The 24,389-nt window shown below is 43.0% G+C and overlaps 1 protein-coding gene across 7 annotated transcripts in view; it reads left to right on the top strand.

The window, feature by feature from the left end:
* The window catches only part of DCLK2 (doublecortin like kinase 2), a 194,985-nt gene that overhangs the window by 124,537 nt on the left and 46,059 nt on the right, over window positions 1–24,389 (top strand). For 4 of the 7 annotated variants that reach the window (XR_008683062.2, XM_055404801.2, XM_055404800.2 and 1 more), the window contains exons 3-6: window positions 2,458–2,560; window positions 6,994–7,095; window positions 7,970–8,020; window positions 12,002–12,096. Coding sequence is in view for 5 of the 7 variants with exons in the window: in XM_055404801.2 (XP_055260776.2) it covers window positions 2,458–2,560; window positions 6,994–7,095; window positions 7,970–8,020; window positions 12,002–12,096 (351 nt within the window). In the remaining 2 variants the exon portion in view is untranslated. The remainder of the gene's footprint in view (window positions 1–2,457; window positions 2,561–6,993; window positions 7,096–7,969; window positions 8,021–12,001; window positions 12,097–24,389) is intronic. The other 3 variants (XR_008683063.2, XM_055404803.2, XM_055404802.2) reach the window with 1 other exon arrangement.

Here is a 24,389-nt window from a genome sequence, read left to right as displayed (position 1 = left end):
TCAAGCAGCATCACTTCTCAGGATTTGAAATAGCTCAGCTGGAATTCCATCACCTCCACTAGCTTTGTTCGTAGTGATGCTTCCTAAGGCCCACTTGACTTTGCACTTCAGGATGTCTGGCTGTCAGTGAGTGATCACACCATCGTGGTCATCTGGGTCATTAAGACCTTTTTTGTATAGTTCTTCTGTGTATTCTTGCCACCTCTTTTTAGTATCTTCTGCTTCTGTTAGATCCATACCGTTTCTGTCCTTTATTGTGCCCATCTTTGCATGAAAGATTCTCTTGGTATCTCTAATTTTCTTGAAGAGATCTCTAGTCTTTCCTGTTCTGTTGTCTTCCTCTATTTCTTGGCTATTTCTGTTTCTTTCCTTTATTTTAGATAGTGTATTAAGAAGTAAGATATCACTTTGCTGATAAAGGTCCAGGTAGTCAAACCTGTGGTGTTTCCTGTAGTCATGTATGGGTGTGAGAGTTGGATTGTGAAGAAGGCTGAGCGCTGAAGAATTGATGCTTTCAAACTGTGGTGCTGAAGAAGCCTCTTGAGAGTCCCTTGCACAGCAGGGAGATGAAACCAGTCAGTCCTAAAGGAAATCAACCCTGAATATTTTTGGAAGGACTGATGGTGAAGCTGAAGCTCCAATACTTTGGCCACCTGATGTGAAGAACTGACTTATTTGAAAAGACCGTGATGCTGGGAAAGATTAATGGCAGATGGAGAAGGGGACGACAGAGGATGAGATGGTTGGATGGCATCACTGACCCGATGGACATGAATTTGAGCAAGTTCCGGGAGATAGTGAAGGATAAGGAAGCATGGCGTGCTGCAGTCTATGGGGTCGCAAAGTGTCGGACACGACTGAGTGACTGAACAACGGCAGTCGCCCTGATGAGCCTCTCTGGTCACGTTCACTTGGCCTCAGGTGGCTTCTTGGCAGCTCCTTCCTTGATTAGCAACTGTTCAAATCTGCCCTTTGAAACTCAGGGGGAGGTCATGGAGGCTGCATTCTGTTCCCTACAAACAAGAGAATGGGAGACAGAAAGTCTTCTGTGTCCTGGACCCCCCGGGATTCTGCTTGGCTTCAGTGTGATGGTGTTAGGAGGTGGGGCCCCTTGTGAGATCAGTAGCATTGGGTGAAGTCATTAGGGAGGAGTCCCCGTGGAAGGATCCGCACCCTTATGAGGAAAGACAGGAGACAGCTGCTCCCTCCTAGGTCTTCCCTGCACCCCCCCATGTGAGGGAACCAGCAAGAGTGTACTCACCAGAACCCCACCACGCCAGCACCCTGATCTCAGCCTGCCAGCCTCCAGAGCTGTGCGAGTAAGTTTCCGTCACTGAAGCTGCCTTGTCTGTGGAAATTTCATACCAAACTGACTAAAGCAGTGCTGCCTGGGGAGATTTCAGCGAGGTGCAGAAGACACATCTTGCTTGATGAGAATTGGACTGACTGGGGCAGTGTCCTTGTCTGTTGCACTTACTGGGTCTACTTCACTGTCTTCCCTCTGGAGCAATTTTTTTTTTTAAACTCTGTAATGAAAAAAATTTTTTTCACATAAAAAGCTAAGTAGTGATCAGAAAGACAAGGAATTCTTGAGATTGCACAACTTTTCCAAGTACTAGAAACTTTATTAAGCTTTATTAATTTTAAAAAACTTTATATTATCATTGGGAGAGGAGTACTTTTTTGAAAAAGAAATCATATACATCCCATTAGAAAACAGGTGAGAGTGGAGCCTGTCTGCATCCAAAGTCCTAGAAGGTGGGTTCTTCTTGTCACCACTTGGATGAATGGATAAATGTGCTCCCTGGGGTGGGTCAAGTTCTGTGGAATCTGAAACTTATACCGTGTGGGGGAGGGGTGAAGAAAAGAATGTGAAGTTAAGACTGGTTAAGTACAGGGCCTTGGAAGGGCCCTCATTAGCTTTATGACAAATCTTCCTCTGATTCCTGTGATGGTGGCAGAGATGAGTATTAACACATTGTCCTTACATGCCTGGCACTCATTCCAAGAGGTTTTCGTACATCAATCCTCATGACAGCCTAAGGCACACTGTACCAGAGATACAGAGGGGCCACGCCCGAGATGACCTGGCTGGGATGTGGAGCTGCTGGGAGAGGGGAAGTGTAGACGAGCAGAGGGAACAGAGAGCTCCACCTGCCCCAGCCTTGCCACCTGTTAAGGGAAACCTGGAATACATCACTGAGTCTCCTGTGGATGCCTTTGCTTTGCCTGTGAAGCAGGAATATTGATGCCAGCTACGAGCCCCTCATTTTGTTTTCTGAGGCCGGGAGACAGTGTGTGAAAGTGCTTTGTGAAGAGTGAAATGCTTGGAAAAAGTTTTTCATTCCAACTCACTGTTATAGGTGAGGCTTGACCATATAAATTTTGTTGACTTTTATTGCACTTCTAATGTTTCTAATTTACTTCTTGGATGTGATTTTTTTGTTTGTTTTTTAGGTTACTTGTCTGCAAGACTTTTTTGGTGACGATGATGTTTTTATTGCATGTGGACCTGAGAAATTCCGTTACGCCCAAGATGACTTTGTCCTGGATCACAGTGGTAAGGCAATTCAGTGACCATCTTTGTAACCCTGAGGTGGAGGTTTAGGTTTGTCATTTGGTGAATGTTAAGTGGTCTGGTTGTCGAAGAAAGAAGTAATGAAAGTAGAGTTAATTTCTTTGAATTAATAAAAGTAGAAAATACAATGAGGTAGTTGCTGCTGCTGCTGCTGCTAAGTCACTTCTGTCGTGTCCGACTCTGTGTGACCCCTTGACAGAAGCCCACCAGGCTCCCCCGTCCCTGGGATTCTCCAGGCAAGAACACTGGAGTGGGTTGCCATTTCCTTCTCCAATGTGTGAAAGTGAAAAGTGAAAGTGGAGTCGCTCAGTCATGTCCGACCCTTAGTGACCCCACGGACTGCAGCCTACCAGGCTCCTCCATCCATGGGATTTTCTAGGCAATAGTACTGGAGTGGCTTGCCATTGCCTTCTCCAATGAGGTAGTTACCTAGTTGCAAAAACCAAAATTCCCTAATTCCAAGTAGTTAAATATTTTTGGGTTTTTTTGCAAGTTGGTGTCTTCTCTTTTTTACTGCATTGTTACACTTTCGAAATTGATTCCTACCTTCTTCCAGAATGGTTCCTTGGCTCAGCCACCTTAAAATATGGATAGTACTGAACCTGGAAATAGTTCATTATACATTTCTCATGTCCATAAAGAGATATGTAAAAGAATAATAATTTGTTAATAGTGATTATCTCAGATTTCTTTGCTCTGTTTCCATCTTTTAAAAAAAATAACATGGATTGTTATATATGCAGAAAAAATAAAGCTGTTTTCATTGATAGGATAAGAAAATCCCTTTCTCTTAATTTTAGCCAAAAAATGGAGTTTTCAGCTGTTCAGCAGTAACCTCAGTGATTTCAGGGCTGTTCAGCAGTAACCTCAGTGATTTCAGGGCTGTTCAGCAGTAACCTCAGTGATTTCAGGTGCTATTGATTCTGGGAATATTGCTCTGCTCTGTTATCTGAAATTTAAACTGATTAGTGTTAGTGATTATTAGCTGATAGTGACGTCAACTTCATCTTTAAATGAGATAGAATCATATAGTCATAACGTTTCACAGAGAAGAGAGATGTTAGAGGTTTCAATCCCACTCTTTAATTTCATGAATGAGGAAAGCTGGCTTTTCAAAAATTAGACTAGTGATAAACCCCTTCCAGTTATAGTGACTCGATAGTCCAGAATTGGAGAAACATATTACCAAATACGGTGACCCATAAACTTCTAAAAATTCAAGGTGATACATGCTCTGGTGTCCGGCGTCCTTGTGTGATTCTTTCCTGTTATACTATGTCAGTTTTCTAGGGGTGACGTATCTACTGAGTGCTTGGGGCTCATTTATCCACTCTTCTTGGTTTTCCACTTTGTTTTTTTTCCCACAGGTGCCAAATTGCTTGCGGGTTTCTGTAGCATCTTATATATAGCCCTGCTTTAGGTTAGTAATGCCACCAGAAAGACGTTAAAGAATTAGCAGTATTATCTATGTTAATACTCTCACCTGTTCTTGTGGGTTTACTGAAAAATGTGAATTTACATATCATGTCTATTTTACATCTTTTTTTGACTGTAGCTTAATTTCATTTCATTATGTTTCTTTGTCAGTGTTTATCATTTTGAAAGTTGAGACACTGAAACTAGGTCTATTTCAGGTTGTAAAGCTAATTTGGGTGGCAGCATGGCAATTAAACATTTATTGAGCAATTAAGCATTTATTGAGCACTATGTGTATACTAGGCATTGTACTCAGTGCTTTATATGTATGTTGTTAATTTACCTACAGTATTTGAATCATTCATAGTTTTTTGTTGTTTTGGCTGCCAATGAACTCCCATAATTAGAGGTAGGTGAAAGTTACTGATTTCTTCCCTCTTGATCTCTAATTACTTAACCTTCTGCAAACTGGGGATAATAATAGGAGCTTTTTCATAAGATTTTGTGAGGGTTCAATGAGTTAATATGTGTAAAGCAGTTGGAAGGGTGCCCATTGTATAGTATGTGCTGTTGCTGTTGTTAATGTTATTATTATATCATTGCAATTAGGTCATAAAATTTTAGTATGAAAACAAATCTCAGACCTAATTCTGCCACAAGTGCCTTTGTTAGGAGTGATGTCAGAAACTCAGCCTCTGTGCACTGGTGCTGAATCAATCCTCAGAGACATAGATTTGGGTGAAATAGAAAAGAATAGTTTTATTGCTTTGCCAGGCGAAAGGGGACACAGTGGGCTCCTGCCTCTCAAAACTGCATGTCCCAACCCTGGAGAATTTGGTGAGGGGTTTTGCAGCAGTTGTTCAAGGGTGAGGTGTGTGCAGAGCCTGCACGCCTTTGACCTGTTCTCAGGTGGTCTTCTGATGAGTTTTTCTGGTTCCTAAAGGTGGTCTTCTCTGGAGTGAGGATTGCTGATATCTTCCGTTTATTGGGGGTTTGTTCTGTAAAGAGCTCAGAGACACTGTTATGTGTATCCCCTGAGGCAGAACCAGGGCCCTGCACCGAATCTGCGCTGTTGTTTCTGGCTGCCCCTCCCTTGTCTCTTCATTGCCTCCCTTCCCTGACTAGCAACTGCTGGAACCTGCCCTTTGGAGCTCAGGGAAGGTCATGGAGGCTGGAGTCTGTTCCCTGCAAGAAAGGGGGGACAGGGAAAGGCTTCCATGCCCAGGAGCTTCCACAGGGTCCTGGTTGGGTTCAGGAGGCAAAGATTAAAAAAGCAAATAAATAAAATCTGTTTAACTTGTAATCTTAATGAGTCCCGACTCTGTCCTTTTATACTTCTGACAACATCTTGCATTAAAAAATCATTCAAAATTCATAGAATTTAGCTAACCTAGTCTTAGGGCAAAATCCTGTGTTAATGAACTGGGTGTAGGGCTTGCTCAGATTCCTAAACCTTGGGTTGGTTCTGGTTATTAGCTCTCTAGGATTACACATCCTGCTCATGAAAGAGTGGCAGTGCCTTTAGGAAAGTTCTAACTAATCCACACAGCACTCCTTTCAACACTGGAATACTTTCTAACATCTATAATGCTCATTAACTAAACTGCTGTTGCTACAGCCCCCTTGGAGTAAGGTTTTGATTAGAGTCTTTCAGATGCTAACTAGCCTCCCCTGGTGTGTATTTTGCTGATTAGTATACTTCACTTGTTAATTTATTGTCCCTGGGGGTATAGATTAAAACCAACCCATATTTTAATCTTTCTGCATAAACTGAAGTATTTTAATGTGAATTTGACAATATGTTATATAATTTAATCCTTATAACAAGCCTGTTAAGCAGATTTAGTGTCATCCCAATTTCATAGGGAGAGAAAACTGACTTAGACCTAAGCTAAGTGCACCAGTTAGCAAAGTCACACCCATGATTCATCCCAAATTTGCATGACTCCAAAACCCAGATTCTTAATTATTTGAATTGGAAGCGATTATTTTAGCTGTGTAATTAGTTCTGGTACTCTGCGTGCTGATTTGTGCTTCCCTGGTAGCTCAGGTGGTAAAGAATCCGCCTGCAATGCAGCAGGGAAACCTGAGTTCAATCCCTGGGTTGGTAAGATCCCCTGGAGAAGGGAAAGGCTACCCACTCCAGTATTCTGCCCTGGAGAATCCCATGAACTGTATAGTCCATGGGGTCGCAAAGAGTCAGAGATGACTGAGCCACCTTCACTTTCACATGCTGATTGGTTCATTGGAGGGACTGATGCTGAAGCTGAAACTGCAATACTTTGGCCACCTCATGCGACGAGTTGACTCACTGGAAAAGACTCTGATGCTGGGAAAGGTTGGGGGCGGGAAGAGAAGGGGACGACAGAGAATGAGATGGCTGGATGGCATCACCGACTCTGTGGACATGAGTTTGAGTGTACTCCGGGAGTTGGTGATGGACAGGGAGGCCTGGCGTGCTGTGATTCATGGGGTCGCGGAGAGTCGGACACGACTGAGCGACTGAACTGAACTGAACTTATGGAAAGAACAAAACTATTGTTTAAAGCTAGTTCCCTCATTTTCTGCTGCTTTGTACTTTGGGCAGATGGAAAATAAGACAGTAAGGGGTTCATAAATTAGAATCCTGTATCCTTTCGAATTAAGTTGGAAAGAACTCTTTATTATAGCCTTTGCCTATCAGTGCTGCTGATCAGAAATAATAAGTTGCACATGTGGACGTTAGGCTGTGTGTGAATCACACTTTCCTGATTGAGCACTTACTGTATATGGGCTTCTGTATGAAGGACTCCATCTGGAACAATGAGGTGAGAGACAGTCTGAAGCCTCATTTATGGAAATGTCAGGTGCGCTTTGGGATGGATGCTTTGTATATAAAAGTCATTGAACAGTAATAAGATGATCAGGTAATGGTTCTAGGCACCAGACTACTGGAATGTGGTCTTTCTTTGGTTAGAAGTAAAACTAGATCTCTGTAAAGCGCTTTCCTTTCTTTCTAGAGTGCCGTGTCTTGAAGTCTTCTTATTCTCGCTCCTCGGCTGTTAAGTATTCCGGATCCAAGAGCCCTGGGCCTTCTCGACGCAGCAAATCACCGGCTTCAGGTAGTTCTGGGGAAGAAGCGGGCTGTCATGAATGGAGCGCATTCTTTGGTTTTCTGTAGTATGAGCTGATACTCTTGCCCATCCTTGTATGCAGCAAGGTTCCAACATAAACATATAGATGGCATGATTTTTAGATCTAAAGTTTTGAGTTTGTTTCTCCAAGTTATAACAAGTGTCCTAAGATACTTGTTTGGTTCTGACACATTTTCTAAAAAGCAATCTTATCTAGATTCTTTTCCTTATTTACTTAGAAGTGTTTCACGTTTTGACCACTGTGTCTGCACTTTAAATTTTTGCTGTATGATTGTGGATATTTTCTTCCCTTATTGGTTTAAAGCATAAGCCAACACACCCACCTAGCAAAACTGTTTCCTTGATAAGGTTCCACAGGCTTTTCCTTCGTTAAGCAATTTAATCATAGTAACAATTATTGTTGGAAGTAATACTGCTTATTTCAGAGTCAGACTTACCTCTACATTTCTTTCAGATCCTAAACCTATAGATTTATCATAATTTTGACAGCTTTTGACATTTTTTAAAAATTAAAATGTCCCCCGAATCTTGATATTTTGATGCTATAAGGCTTGCTTATAGTATGCTAATATTGTTTCCCATTAAGGAAAGGATTGTGAAAAAACATGATTTTACATGTGAGGAATATAGAACATGTGAAAGTAATATGAATAAAAACTGTCTGAAGCTTCAACCTATCTATAAAATACTGAGTTTGGGGGGTTTCTGCTGCTTCGTCTTCCACACCAACCCCGCTTTCTTTAGGTGGGTTAGTTTGCCCTTCTTGCTGTGTACACGTTTAGACCTGCTGAGTAACTGCTCTCCTTACTTCTCCTCCTTTGTTGATACTGAATGTGTACAGTAAAGAGGGGTGGCCACTACGCCAGTGCCTACTCTACAGCCAGATCCCCAGGTGAGCCAGGAGAATTACGGCTTTGTCGCTCTGCTGGGTTTTTTGTTTTTGTCTTTTGCCGCCTTTTCTGTTTCCTTTTGCTCCATTTCCATGACTGTATCTGGCTTGTACCAGTGGACATGTGTGCTGTAGCAAGTGCTTCCTGCTTCAGCTCCCTTGCTTGTTAGAGAGCCAAGCACCTGCAGGAGAGAGCCCCACGTGTAGTCTGTGGGCAGTCACAGTACACGGTGATGGAGGAGGTGCAGTGCTTCACGGGGTCTGTCTTCTAGTTAATTTTGGAAAAAAATCTGTTACTGAAAAAGGCTAAGGGTTATCCGTAATATGAAAATGGCCATAGAAGCAATTCTGCTCTCCCTCCCTTCTTCCTCACTCTGGAGTCAACAGGCCCAGTGTTCTCTCTCTAAAAATATTGGCAATATGAATATTTTTAACTGAAAGCATCTCTCTGATGTTAAGCTTATTTCAGATCGTATTTTGCTTTCTGTAAAGTATTGCGTTGGCCCCAAAATTTGTTTTTTAAGATCAAATGGAAAAATCCAAATGAACTTTGGGGCCAATCCAATATTTCAAATGCTGGGAAAGCTAACATAACGTGAAATTTGCATGAATACACTTCACTGGGTTTACTATATGGTAGATGTAGACTTTTGTCAGGTTCTTAGCTTTTGTTTTAGTGATAGGTTTACAGATGCTTATCATATAACTTAAATAACTAAATAAAAGTGGAGAGAGTGGTTCACAGATCACATATTATGATTACTCTAATTTTGGCTACCTGAGGTTTAAAGAGAGAAATTAATTAAAAACATGTTTCATAGCCATACTTGTCTTGTGGACTAACTGCTTCACAGAATAGTCTAATAAATGTATAAATCTTCTTAACTAGAATTTGAGATGCTTAAATAAAGTGATTCAAGAAAATCTTAACATTTCACTACCTCAGATTTTCAACTGAGTCCATGTTTGGATTTGGGTTAATAAAGTTTATCTTAAACTTACAAGTAAAAGTTGTGAGATGTAAACCACATCTCAGTGGTTAAATGACTTCTCTAAAAGAGATTAATTCAAAAGCATGTTCAATACATACTGTATAGTTAATGAAAAACAGAGAGTTTTGTGTTACTAAAAGCCATAGAACCCAGATGGATAACTTGCTTTTACAGGTACTTTTGCTGTAGTGTACCCCTTACCACTTAGAACATTCCATGGGACTCCCTGGAATTTCAAACAGAGCAATAACTTTGTAAACATAATCTTGTGCTTTTTCATTCTTGGGACAGAAGCGCTCCCATCATTGAAGTCTTCTGATTGACTAAATCCCTCCATAAAACTCAAATTTATCAAAATAGCTAAATAGTATGTAATAAGTACATAGACATTAATCCAGGTAACACACTGGGTAAAGGGAAAGTCTCTCAGTTGTGTCTGACTCTTTGCAACCCCATGGACTGTACAGTCCATGGAATTCTCCAGACTAGAATACTGGAGTGGGTAGGCTGTCCGTTCTCCAGGGGATCTTCCCAACCCCGGGGTTGAACCCAGGTCTCCTGCATTGCAGGCCGATTCTTTACCAATGGAGTCACAAGGGAGGCCCCAAGAATCCTGAAGTGGGTAGCCTGTCCATTCTCCAGCGGATTTTCCTGACCCAGGAATCAAACTGGGGTCTCCATTGCAGGTGGATTCTTTACCAACTGAGCTATAATAGTCACCATAATTTGAATATTAAAAATTCTCACTTAAAGTTTCTAGCTTGTGACTCTTTGTCCACCCAGATAAAAAGTGTTCAGAGCAAGTGAACAAGAAAGCCCCAAGTCAGTTTCTTACCTTACAGTTGAGGGAAGGGTGGATAAAAGCCTTATTTGGGGGAAATAAAATCCAGGGTATACTGAAGGAGAGGGAGCCACAGAGATGCTGGGCGTTGTCCACCTAACTGTTGGGGCTGCAGTGTCAGGGGAGAGAGCCCAAGGTGACTCTGTCCCAGCTTCCAGTTACCTTCCCGGAAATGGAGAAATGTGCCAATAAAAATGACATTAAGAGCTTCTCACTAGACAGCATTTTTTTTTTTTTTTGAGCCTTTCAAATACTGTCAGAAACTTAGAAAGCTGTCTATGGCTTAGTGTCTATAGGATGGGAGTTATTTAAGGGTAATATGAACATGTATATGCAGATACCAGTTCAATCCCTGCCAGTGAGTTTTGTTAAGAAGTTATGTTTAGGCAGGAAGTGTGTTTTTAGGGACATTGGTTGGCCATAGGGATTACCATTTGCAGGAGCTAATTTTTCTTCTTTAGTCCCTTTTCCATCACTGCTCCAAGGAAATCTTTGATTGCAAAGTGGTTTCTGAAGATCAGTGAAAGGTAACAGCACTTGGGGAGGTGGACCTGAACAGGTGGTTGTGTTGCATGAAGAGGAAAAGGAGCCAGACTCAGTATCAGCTCCTAGCAAGTTCACTGCTCATAAATATCTCTTTTCTATGAGAACTCCTACCACCAGTTCCCTTTAAAGAGAATGTTTAAGAGAAGCAGCATTAACTGGAGTGTAACTTTATTGGAAAATAAGCGGGACTGTTGAATACTCTGAGAAGTCTCTAGTCGATTGCACAGCTACTTGTGTTGTACTTTCACTATAAATACCCACATATGTTTGTTCAGAAAATCTAGATAACTATAATGATTTATGAATGAGTAGTTTTAAACTAGGAAAGTTAAAGTTTGGAAATTGAAAAATAACTGTAAAATTTTTGCATCTTTGCTGAATTTTTACTGTGAGCCATACAATAAGCAAACATGAATGATTCATCTCATCACAGATATCATGTTTATTGATCCAGAATTCTGCCTCCTTTCAAGGACTGCTGCTCAGTTTTTTGAGGTCACCTTTTGAGGAGTTTTGCATTTTGCTTTTTATACTTAATAGCATCATTTAAAATAATAGTTGTCTGCTCCCTTGTATTAAAAAGATTTTTTAAAAAGGAAATTGCTTGTCTTTCCATCGAGATGAATGGCAGTTTTCATCTACTTGGGATAAAAGCATTGAAAATTATTAATTATTGAAATTATTAATCATAAAATTAATGATAAAATAACTCCCTAGAAAAGGAAAAAAAAATAACCAGTACCAGATGTTAACTAATAGCTTTGTGAAATTGCAACAGAAGTGGTATAATTAGGAATATGCCTGAGTCATAGTGAGATGTGTGACTGGCACTGTATAGTTAGTGTAAAATCTGCAAGCTCACCCTCTCTTGGAAGCTGCCACGGCCATACTTTTCGTCACCTGGTCTCTAAACTGGGCTTTCAACCTAGGAAGTGTATGGAAGTTTAGAGGAGGGTGTCAGAAGAACCCACCAAGATTTACTAAATAATGGGAAAATTAAGCTAAGAAGACAAGAAAATGGAAGGAATTAGAAATAACTAGTCCAGATAAAAAGAAATTGGAAGAGTGCCTTTGATGACCTTTAAACCAATAAGTGGGTATTACAGGGGGAAATGACCAATACTTTTCTTTTTCCATTAAGAATACCCTTAGGAAATGTGTTAGAATTATTGTGGAGTTGATCTGGAAGAGACAGAGAAATGCCTCAGTGATTCAGGTCGTGTGGACAGGTTACAGGACAGCCTTCGGAGTGAACAGTTACAAATATGACAGCCATGCATTTCTCTACCCTCGCTGGCATGCAGGATTTATGGACAAGTTCCCGTTCACATCTCTAACTCCATTTTAATGTTTTATATATTTGTTTATGTCGCCGGCTGGAAAACTATTATGGAAAATCTGGTTTCACTGCTTATTTGTCTGATACTCTGTCTGAAATGCAGTAAGATGCGTTATTTTTGCTTTTTGCTGATTTGCCGTCTGCTTTGAGCTTGCAGTGGCTTGAAGCTCCACTGGAGCTGTGTGGGGCATGTACTCAGTGTTTTTGCCCAGTCTGGGGGCTCTGGGTTCTGATAACCTCTGTCCCCTTTGTTGTCTCACGGCCAGTTAATGGAACTCCCAGCAGCCAGCTTTCCACTCCTAAATCGACGAAATCCTCCAGCTCCTCTCCAACCAGCCCAGGAAGTTTCAGAGGATTAAAGGTATGAAATAGGATATGAGCCATATTCGTGTGATTCTGTTCTGTTGCATAATTTAGTGGTTAGTTTGTTCAGGGACTTGGGTGCAGTAACAAGTCAAAAAGGAAAGAGGTTAGGATTTGCAGCCAGGAAGACTTGACTTGGATCCTGTACCCTTTTTTTAACCTCGTAATTTGGGTCAATTTACCTAACTCTTCTGAGCTAAAGTGTTCCCATCTCTTAAATAGGAATATAAAATTATGGTTAGGATTGAACATGATGTGGTTTTATGTCAGTGAATAGTAGTTTTCCTATTATAATCAGAATAATTTGCAATGGCAAAACTTTGGAGATTGATTGTTTTTAGAAATCTTATTTAGAAACCATGATTCTTTTTAGAAATGTCATTTAGAAGCCATGATTCTTTTTAGAAATCTCATTTAAAATTCATGATTTTAATATTGTTACCATAATTTGACTATGTAAAAGTCTAAAATAGAGTGAAATTCTAGTATAATACTTATATACATTAGTTAGTAACACAAGAAAAATATGTTCATTTTGGTGAAGAACTTAGAAATAAGTCTTAGGTTTTGACTGTGATCTCCTGAAAATATGAACAGTAATTTAACATGATTAAGCAATTGGTTTAATATGCATTTTATCTAGTAGAGAAGAAGAATGATGAGTGAAACCAAATTTGTAGAATTTTAGTAAGATTAATTTGACTTATTTAGTAGCTCTCAGTAGTTTAAACTTTTGAGTAAATTTGCCTGATAAAATAGCGGTACATTTTTTTTAAAATTGAAGGATAATTGCTTTACAGAATTTTGTTGTTTTCTGCAAACCTCAACATGAACCAGCCATAGGTATACATATATCCCCTCTCTTTTGAACCTCCGTCCCACCTCCCTCCCCATCCTACCCCTCTAGATTGATACAGAGCCCCGTTTGAGTTCCCTGAGTCATACAGCAAATTCCCCTTGACCATCTATTTTACATATGGTAATGTAAGTTTCATGTTACTCTCTCCATACATCCCACCCTCTCCTTCCCCCACTCCCCGACCCTGTGTTCCTAAATCTGTTCTCTATATCTTTTTCTCCATTGATGACCTGCAAATAAATTAATCAGTACTATCTTTCTGGATTCCTTATATGTGCATTAGTATATGATATTTATCTCTCTGACTTACTCTTGGAGTGTTTAGTTGACTTTGGAAGTATCTTCATGACAAATACATTCTCTAAAATTGGTAACCCAAACGTTTCAGGTATCATCCAAGTGGGAAATTTTCTTTCCCTTAAGGATGTTGAAAAACACTTTCACTGGTCAAGTGAAAGATAAAAGGCCCAGGATGCCTTGTGAATTCAGGGCGGGAAGCTGCTCGGCTGGCAGGGCAGTCGGTCTGCGGGTTCTCCTTGCCTGCAGGGCTGTGTTCTCCATCTGACATTCAGATGTGCTCGTCGGGTCCTGAGAACGTTGTGTCTGCCTCCAGAGTGAACTTGCTATATTCTTGTCTAAGTGCCTGACATCAATAACAGAAATTTCCACTGGAAAAGGACAGATCATCTGGTTTTGTGCCTGCTTGCTTATGTATGTTGGCAGAATTTGGAGGGACCAATAGTCAGTTTGGGATTTGGAGCACAGAGCTCTAGGTAACCTCTAAGTGCTGGAAGTTAAAGATCTTCTTATCTTTATCAAAAGAACTAGCCATTTTCTGAAGTGCTAAATTGGCTTAGGTCAGTGCTTAATATGATTTCAATGGAATTCTTAAATGTCAACTCCAAAAGAAAAGCTGTATCAATTAAAAATCACTAATGTAATTATTTTCAGCTTTTCTTTCCCAACTTCTTTTCCCCAGAATAGATTGGAGGTGCTCTGTGTTTTAATCCAGGTAACTTTCAAGAACGGAGAAGGCAATGGCAAGCCACTCCAGTACTCTTGCCTAGAAAATCCCATGGATGGAGGAGCCTGGTAGGCTGCAGTCCGTGGGGTCGCTAACGGTCGGATATGACTGAGCGACTTCACTTTCACTTTTCACTTTCACACATTGGAGAAGGAAATGGCAACCCACTCCAGTGTTGTTGCCTGGAGAATCCCAGGGAAGGGGGAGCCTGGTGGGCTTCCGTCTATGGGGTTGCACAGAGTCGGACACGACTGAAGTGACTTAGCAGCAGCAACTTTCAAGAAAATTGAAATAAAAATCAAGTCGATTTACCTTGTTTCCAGTTTCAATTGTTTTATCCTTTATTAAAGCAGAAGCAAGCGATTCCTAGTGCTGGTGATGGTCAGGCTAGGCAGACCCAGCGGAAGCTTTCCGGTGGTCCACCCGCAGGGCTCACTTGCATTTCTCGCCCGGCTGATGCTGGAGGCAGGACTGCTGCGATGCTTGGCCTCTGGTTGTCTGTGGCCATCCAGAAGGTACCTTAGACCGTGCCCTCCTGGGTCGTGGTTGCTTCCCCCGTTTTGCTGTCCACTGGTGATGTGGGCTCTCGTCTGGCTTCAGCTCTTGGCCCGCGATCGCTCTTTCCTGTGGGTGCCGCCGGGTCACTGGTGCTGCTGTGCTCCGACACAGGCCCGTTCTGTTACGCATGCGCACATGCTTGGAGGGCATCACTCACAGTTGCGGAAAGCTGAAGCGAAGAGTTGGGTTTCCTTTTTAATAGTACAGTTGAACTTTAAAGACATATTTATTTTTGGCTGTATCAGGTTTTAGTTGCAGCACTTAGGAGCTTCACTGTGGCACGTGTGTGCCTGCTAAGTCGCTTCAGTCGTGTCTGACTCTGCAACCCTGTGGACTCTAGCCCCCTAGGCTCCTCTATCCCTGCAATTTTCCAGGCAAGAATACTGGAGTGGGTTGCCATGACTTCCTCCCGGGATCTTCCTGTTCCAGGGATCAGACTAGAATCTCTTGTGTTTCCTGCATTGGCAGGCAAGTTCTTCATCACCAGTGCCACCTGGGAAGCCTCTCTGTGGCACACAGGCTCTCTAACTGTGACATACAGGTGGGCTTAGCTGCCCTGCGGCAAGTGGGGTCTTAGTTTTCTGACTGGGGATCAAACCCATGTGCCCTGCATTGCAAGGTGGATTCTCAACCACTGGACCACCAGGCAAGTCCTCCAGTGGGATTTTTAAGACATGCTGCTGCTGCTAAGTCGCTTTGGTCATGTCCGACTCTGTGTGACCCCATAGACGGAAGCCCACCAGGCTCCGCTGTCCCTGGGATTCTCCAGGCAACAACACTGGAGTGGGTTGCTATTTCCTTCTCCAACGCATGAAAGTGAAAAGTGAAAGTGAAGGCGCTCAGTCATGTCTGACTCTTCACGACCCTATGGACTGTAGCCTACCAGGCTCCTCCATCCATGGGATTTTCCAGGCAAGAGTACTGGAGTGGGGTGTCATTGCCTTCTCCTTAAGACATGCTAACAAGGTTTAATAAGATTACAGAGACATTAGATAAAATCATTCCCAACTACAATAGATATATCTTAGTATTTAGAGTAACCTCAGAATTTAGCACACACAGTTCCATGGTAAATGCTGACGGATTATTTATTGATGCAAAAAGAGATGAAGAAAGTTATAGGAAATGCTGATTTCTGGTCAAGATTGAAGTTGAATCACCAGTAAGATAAAGGGTAACAGTCCTTTCATGACCTCCCACTCCTTCCTTTCTCCTCCAGCACACCTGAGGCTTGGCTGACAGCTGTGAGACCTCCTCTGGGTTTTCTTTTGATCATCTGTAAAATAAGAACATTTGACTTTAGATGACTCCTACAGTGCTAAGATTGTAGTTCTTTTAAGTTGTCCAAAAACCTGTCTAGGAAGCTGGGGAATCCATTCTTCTTCCTCTCACTCAAGCTGATATAGACTCACTGAATCTTACATTAAATATTCAAAGCTAAACAAGTCTCTGCTACACCCATCAGCTGTTCAAACATAAAGCTAAATGTCTGTAGCCCCTGCCTGTTCCCAGGGGTCATCCTTTGTGGGCATTCATTTCATCGCAGATTCCCCACAGTCATGGCGTGTATTGTCCTTGGGATGAAAACTTGCCTTTGAAATACTGCAGCTTAGTCGTGCTCCTTACTGTACAAAATACCCTCATTTTGATGTCACTGTAAGGCTCTAGTCAGCATCTGTCCACGTTTGCATTATTTTCCTCTATTAAATGACATTACACATGGAGAATTACAGATAATTATCATGTGTTAGTGCTAGGCTTTTTCCTTCCCCTTCATTTAAAACAGCTCATTAAGATCCATTAAGAGGGGATGTCTGACAGTGGAGCACCATTCTTATGGGCAGCAGCTCTTTACCCCTATTTATCCTACTTAGATGCTTTTATGGCTTTGTGGGTAGTCTTTTTCCGGAGAACTGACAAAAGCAGGCAAACCAGGCCAGGACAGCATAGGCAGGAGTCTACGCTCCTGTCATTTTCCCAGGATGCAGCTTTTGGCACATGGCCTCCTCCCCGCCCCTCCCCCATCTTGGTTTTACTTAATAGGGGCTTTGGCAAAAGTAAGGCAAGGGTGAGCAGCATTTAATATTCTCTCACAATTCCTCACCCCCCACCTTGTGGCAGTTTCTGGGAACCATTCTGGTGTTTGAGTGGAGACACTAAAATAATTGAAAATGAAAAATAGTGACATTGTGATGTTTAATTTCTGACTCCAGGGCAGCAGTGGTGTTTTTAATTGCTCCTTGAAAAACATGGGAATTCAGAAGCATCTCCCCTCCCCCACAAAATGCCCTCATTGCTTTCCGGGTAATACTCTTGTGAGGAAGACAGCTCCACTCCATTCAGATGTGCTCACAGAAAGTCAGGCTCTCTAAGGGGCTGGACCAAAGGCAGGAGAGGAAGCAAAGCTTTCCTCAAATTGTGTTTTTTGCAAGGTGGGGATGTTGAGAAATAGGGTGGCGACCAAGTCATTAAGGTTCTTTAAACCTAAAACTGAAAGATGTTAGGATAACTGATAGTTACTTGTTCCTCAGTTGTAACTTGCTGGTTTTGCTAGATAGTTTCCTAAAATCATAGAGTGTGGAAACCGGAAGTGACCCCAGATATTTTAGTTCGTCTTCATCTTACAGATGGAGAATCCGACAGAGAAATGAAGTGAGTTGCTCAAGTCCCAGTGGCCAGTTGGGATCTCTGGCCATCTCAAGCGTTTCATCTCTAACCTTTGACCTTCCCCCACCCGCCGTGGGTCTGCTTCCATGACCCCAACACAGGCGCCCCTTGGAAAGCTGTGCTGCATAGGTCTTTTAGGAGGGGGAGTGCCTGGGTTTAGATGCTCTGAATAAAACTGGGTTGTGAGACTGGGGAAGGAACAGGGAGAGGGGAGGGTTGAATAAAAGGATCCTGGGCTGGGGGAGAGGCAGGGTGAAGGGAAGGGGAAGGTAGAGGAGAACACCTGTTGACTGGTCTTTCTGGGAGACTTTGGCGTAAGAGATTGTTCATCGTATCTAATGATGATTCTTTTCAGGTGAAATGGTTACACCGTGTGACCAGCAGTTCTGCCTGACCCCCTAAGACTTAGTGGAATGACAGAGTCTGCAGTAGGTTAGGGTTACTGGTTTCCTTTGGAAGTCAGTAGTGGAGCTGAGTGTGGTCAGGATCGGCACAGGTTGGAAATGGATGTTGTGGTCCTGGCCCAGCAAGCACGGGGTCCTGGATGTGGGGTGATGTTCCCCGGTGGTCCTGTGACCACAGGTCGTGAGCACTGTGGCATGACGGGTACTTGAAAGTAGACCACGCACATGGCCACTCCTGGCCCCCGAGGACACAGTGAGAAAGCAAGGCTGGTCTGCTGGATGCTTGGAACTTTGTCCTCAGACCAGAAATTCTTAAAGGAGGCTGCTAGGGCTACTGGGCGGGTCCCCATGGGCCATGTTCCCTAGAACCTAGACCCTAGGGCTGAGAGGTTGGCCTTGATTTTTGTATCGGTTTGGGGAATCTGGCTTTTCTAAACACAGGGCCCCTCTTGTCATGCGGGGAGGAGACGTTTTTGCAGCCAGAAACAGGCCACCTCCACCCCCACAGCACCAGGCTGCCCACTCAGTCAGGCATCTGGGGAGTCAGGCTGTCCTAGGCCTGTGTCAGGAGGGCCCATGTCTCCTCAGGACTCTTGTTTATTTTCCTGTTATTCTCCTGGTTGTTCGGTTGCAAACTTGTGTTCTGCTTACTTAGTAAAATTTTCTGTGAAAGTCCAATCTGTCCCAGTTGAGAGAGGCCCACGTAAGCCAGAGGGTGAGGGCAGAGACAGCGCCCCCTAGCGTGAAGTCACATAGGGTGAGACAACCTGAGAAGGAGCCCCCAGGCCCTGGTCTGAGACAGACACAAGATGCTGACGTGGTTCCGTGCGGGAGCTCAGAAACTGGGCTGTCCGGCTTCCATCTTGGCTTGACCACTCACTAGCTGTGTGGCCTTGCGCAAGTCACATGACCCTTATCTGTGAAAAATGGGACTTCTGGGACCTGCTGGCTCGAGCTTAACTGATTAAATGTAAAGAAAGCACTTAGAATAACTTTGTTATTCTGTTATGCTATTGTTATTCTTTTATATCGTTGTTCCATTTGTATTACCAGAAGCACTGGGGTGTCCAGGTTCAGTTTTCACATGAGAGGAGTTTCACTTAGGAAAAAAAAAAAACTGATATGCAATGAGGTTCGAAGAAGGAAAGAGAAAACGAGAAGTCGGACTTCTCTGCGGATTAGTGCCTCCTCTGCTTCCCTGTTGTGACTTGCCCTCCCGGCTCTGCCTTTGTCTCTGTTCCCCTGCCCTCCCTTACAACGTTTGGAATTCATTTACTTGGGGCTGCATTGTGGCTTCTGTCTAGCTGTGGCACGCACCCGTAGTTGCCCCTAGGCCTGTGGGATCTCAGTTCCCCAACCAGGGATCAAACCCACGTCCCTTGCACTGGAAGATGGATTCTTAACCCCTGTCCCTTCCTGCTCTCTCGACATAGTTCAACCCTATTAGTAATCTGTAGGTAATATTGTTAGTAACAAGCTATCCCCAAATTTAGCAGCTTAAAACAACAATAAAACATTTTATTTTCTCCCACAGTTCTTGTGGGTCAGGAATTCACGGACAGCTTAACTGGGTTAAGATCTTAGTCGGGGTTGTAGCTGTGTACCAGGGCTGCAATTGCCTGAAGCTTGACTGGGAACAGAGGATCCCCTCCCAAGGTGACCTGCTCACTTGGAGGCAAATTGTGCCAGCTCTTGGCAGGAGGCCTCAGTTCCTCACTGGGTGGATTCCTCCGTAGGTTGACTTCAGTATCCTCAGAATGTTGCAGCTCTGTTTCCTGAGAGTGAGTGATCTGAAAGAGAGTGCTGGGCAGAAGTTCCCCTGTCTGTGACCTAGCCTCGGATGTCAGGGACAGCATTGTTTCCATCAGAGCTTCAGTTCAGTTCAGTTCAATTCAGTCGCTCAGTCGTGTCCGACTCTTTGCGACCCCGTGAATCACAGCACGCCAGGCCTCCCTGTCCATCACCGACTCCCAGAGTTCACTCAAACTCATGTCCATCGAGTCGGTGATCCCATCCAGCCATCTCATGCTCTGTCGTCCCCTTCTCCTCCTGCCCCCAATCCCTCCCAGCATCAGAGTCTTTTCCAGTGAGTCAACTCTTTGCATGAGATGGCCAAAGTATTGGAGTTTCAGCTTTAGCATCAGTCCTTCCAATGAACACCCAGGATCGATCTCCCTTAGAATGGACTGGTTGGATCTCCTTGCGGTACAAGGGATTCTCAAGAGTCTTCTCCAGCACCACAGTTCAAAAGCATCAACTCTTCGGCGATCAGCTTTCTTCACTGAGCTTAGGAACTGCAAATGTCAGTCCAGTTGAGTGTGGAAAGGGACTCCACACGGTCATGAACACCAGAGCTTGGGGACTGTCCTGGAGACTGGCTCCCACACCCCTTCTCTCTGCTTTCAGCTCACCCAAAATTTCTCTCCTAGGCTGCCTTTGCTCCCTTGGTAGCTTTCTGTCCACTTTCCCTTTTGAGGACCACAAGTCTCTCTCCCCATAAATCTCACTGCTCTGTTCTCCCTGCAGTCCTTTTATTCTGTAGACCCATCACCCCCTGCCCATTTTTTTCTCTCCCCTTCAAATCCTAGAGCCCCACCACCACTGACATTTTCTTCTCTTAATCCCCGTCTTCCGGATCCTCCATTTTCTCCTTGACCTCAGCCTGTGATCTCCTGTTTCCTCTGCCCAAGTTCCTCGGAGTCCCTTCGATCTAGCCGATAACCTTTCCTTCAGGAATATTTACTGTGTTTAAATCACAGTGTTTTCTTCAGGACAGATAGGCAATAAAGAGTCCTAAATGTGTCATCAGCTGCCAGATGGATGAAGAAAGCATTTCCCTGAAATTTAATTCATCATCCACGTCCCAGTTTAAGACTTTCAAGGCTGTAGTAATTCAAGGCTTCAGAGTCAGGGGCACATCTGTGGATACCGGGGGCTGAAACGTCTCACGTTTTGATGCTGACGTGTATGCCCAGGGGCTGTCTACTGCGAGCATTCTTGTTGGTTGAAAGAAGAAAGGGGAAAAAGGACGTTGGAACATTATCCAACATCTTGAGATTATAAACTGTCTGATGTGCTGATATTTTATCTGATGATGTCTCCTGGGTCTACTGGCGGTGAAAGATTTTCCAGATTTGTGAAGTGTGATGAAAGGGCTGGTAGTATCTCATACTGATTGGCAGAGCTAAAATGTAACTCTTTGACCTTCTGAACTCAAAACTTCTTTGCGAAGCTGTGAAATGTAAATCCACGGTAGCTTCTGACCTTGGAGAGGTTTTTGGCTTTTCCCTGGAGCTTAGGCTTTCTTTAGTATTTAAAAACTAATTAATGGTCTTTAATATGAAGAGACTGACACCCTTTATTACCTGAGAAATGGTGAGTAGTCACTTAATCTCTGCATGTAATGATTTTGTTGACAGAAAAGCAAAAGAGGGACTAAGCAGTTTTGAAGATTTTGGTGCCCTAAAGAAATCTATCATCATGATGACTCGCAGATTCTGTTTGAGGACATTGATTTGTACATTGTAGTTGATCAGCAGAAAAGAGGCATTTGCTCAGCTGGGTGGAAGCCCACTTTTATGGGGGTGGAGAGTTTGCCAGGCAAACCAGTGTGTAAGGTAGGATCAATTGTATAAACTTTATTTGAATATAAGCAGCATATGTGTTTATCTCAAACACCCTCTTATTCATAAAAGTGGGTCATTAGACATTCTTCTCGGTCATGCATCAGATAACTGGGTGGTGTTACTACTCAGAGGTTGCAGCATTGAGCTGTCCCATGCCAGTGAGAAACAGGAGTGGCCTATGCTGTTGACACTGAAAGTAACTGTCACCTCTCCCAGCACCCAGGCACCCTGCACAGCGGTGGCGCATCACACTGGGAGTATGCTGACATGTTTAGCAGGTAGGCGTGGCCACACCACATGTTGCTCAAAATCCGGTAAGCCAACACTGCCTGAAAGGCTCACTCAGTATGGATGTGATGACATTCTTTGCTGGTTTTGGCAAACCGTGGCATCAGCTGAGGTGGCAGTGATAGAAGGCCAAAGTCGGCAGGTTCCACACAAGCCCTTTTGTTACCAGGTCCAAGTTCATACTGCTCACCACAGGACAGGCCAGTCGGTTGAGAGAGGAGTTGTTCAGGCAAAGTAGTGACTATTCATGAAGCCAGAAGACTGAGAAGATGGTGGACTAGTGTCCCAAAGAGCCACCTCTCCCAAGTTAGGATTCAGGCTTCTTTTATACTAAAAGGGGAGGCGCATGGTTGGCAATTGCAGACCTCCTGGTGCCTGAATCCTTTGTTCTTGCAGCTATCTGTGTAGGTCAGGTCACAATGTTCCTTTAAACCTTCAAGTCAACTGTTATTCTCTGTTGTGCAACTTTTTATCTCTATATGAATGGAGAAGACTCTTGAGAGTCCCTTGGACTGCAAGGAGATCCAACCAGTCCATTCTAAAGGAGATCAGTCCTGGGTGTTCATTGGAAGGACTGATGCTAAAGCTGAAACTCCAATACTTTGGCCACCTCATGCGTTGAGTTGACTCACTGGAAAAGACTCTGATGCTGGGAGGGATTGGGGGCAGGAGGAGAAGGGGACGACAGAGAATGAGATGGCTGGATGGCATCACCGACTCGATGGACATGAGTTTGAGTGAACTCCGGGAGTTGGTGATGGACGGGGAGGCCTGGCGTGCTGTGATTCACGGGGTTGCAAAGAGTCGGACACGACTGAGCGACTGAACTGAACTGAGTGAATGGAGAAATGTTACACCTTTAAAGATCAGAGCCTTGATGATGGGCTGTCCTTTATATTTCAGCTATAGGCAACATTCTTTTAGTTATTAACTTGTAGCAAAAGCAATAGATACAAAGGTTAAAGCAAAAGAAACAGCCAGTATGGAGTCAGGTTTGTTCTTCCCTAATTACACTTTCATAGACTTGAGCTGGCCACTGTCTCAAACCATGTACATGCACAGACAGCGGGGTTCTGTATACTGCTGTTCTCCACTATTAACCAGTCACAAGTCTCAAGTACCACTGATTGTACCAAATGAAACCAAGTCTAAGGTATGGCTATAGGTAAGAATATTTTGTATGCTATGAATCCCTAGGTGTTGATTCAGATTAATTGTTCTCATATCTCATTGCTAATACTGAAGTATTTCAGTATTAAAAATTATTAAAAATCCAGTATAAAAGTGATAAAGCTTCTCTTTTTATTTTTTTAATGATTTTATTTATTTATTTTTGACTATGCTGGGTCTTCGTTGATGCATGGACTTTTCTCTAGTTGCATTGCAGCGAGAGGGAGCTACTGTCTAGTTGCAGTGCTTGGGCTTCTCATTGCAGAGAACGGGCTCCCGGGTACAAGGGCTTCAGTAACTGCGGTTCCTGGGCTCTAGAGCACAGGCTCAATAGTTGTGGTACACAGCCTTAGTTGCTCTGAGGCACATGGGATCCCACCAGACCAGGGATCGCACCCATGTCTCCTGCATTGGCAGGCAGATTCTTTGCCACTGAGCCACCAGGGAAGCCCCAAGCTTCTGTTTTTAAATGGACGCCTGATTTACACTGGTTTTCCTTCTAATTAATGGAACTGATGTTTCTGTTTTTAAAAACACCACAAAAAATGATAATGGAAACAAATCTATTTATCAGTACAAGTAATAATGTAGCATACTGATTTTTTAAAAAAAAATCTTCCAATGCATTTCAGAGGTCATCATTTTAAAGAAAAAGTTTTTTCTGAAGACCTCTTTATATGAGGAAAGGCTGTGTATTTATTTATCAACTTAGATATTATTTGACTAAATTATCAGAAGGTGATTATAGTTATGTAACCTGAAAGCGTGTTCTAAATATACCGCAGTGAATATTTTGATCAGTGAATTGTATTGGGTGCAAGACTTCCTGAGCAATTCGAGGTGGTAACTTGAGACTAGCCAAAGAGCTCCTGGGCTCAGCAGCCAGACCTGAGTTTGGATCCTGAATTTACATTTGCTGTGCCATTTGGGCAAGTTATATAACCTCTCTGAGCTTTGGCTTCTTCACAGGTCAATGGAGATGAAATAATACCTAATTCATAAGATATGAAAGTATTCATTTTAGGACTTGGCTCAGAGTAGGCATTCAATAAATTGTAATGAGTTTCTTTCCTTTACTTACAAAGAGAAAATTCTCCTTGGGCTATGGATGACTCACAGTGGTTAGGTTACTGGATAGGTGACAGAGAGAAGTTAAGGTAGCTGAACGATCAGTTATAATTACTTCAAGAAACTTCCTCCGTGGAGGTTCTCAACCTTAGCTACACATTAAATCTTCTGTGGAGCTTAAAAGTATCTTGATACCTGGGCCCTACATGCAAGGATTCTTTAATCTGTGGTGCAGCCTGGCAACAGAATTTTCCAGATCTTCTCTGGGAATTCTCATACACAGCCAAGGACAGAGAACTGCTGCTTTATAACATCATACCCTGGGGTTTATTCTTTTCTAGAGTTTAGAAGTATAAGAATTATGTTGGAGCAGAAGCTTTCCTAAGAAAGTTCTTGTGGACCAGGGATTTATTTGCCTGTGGCCAAATTTGGCCCATCGCCTGTTTTGCTCAATAAAGTTTTATTGGAATGCAGCCATGCTCATTCATTTCTGTTTGGTCTCTGGCTGCTTTCACACTACAACAGCAGAGTTAAGTAGTTGTGACAAAGTCCACGTGACCCACAAAGGCTAAAATATTACTCTCTGACCCTTTACAGATGTTTCAGACCCCTGCAGCCGGTCACTTA

The sequence above is a fragment of the Moschus berezovskii genome, chromosome 19, assembly GCF_049115385.1.
Source record: "Moschus berezovskii isolate FMDL1 chromosome 19, NW_MosBer_1.0, whole genome shotgun sequence".
Taxonomy (NCBI): Eukaryota; Metazoa; Chordata; class Mammalia; order Artiodactyla; family Moschidae; genus Moschus; species Moschus berezovskii.
This window is presented reverse-complemented; position numbering and strand designations above follow the sequence as displayed.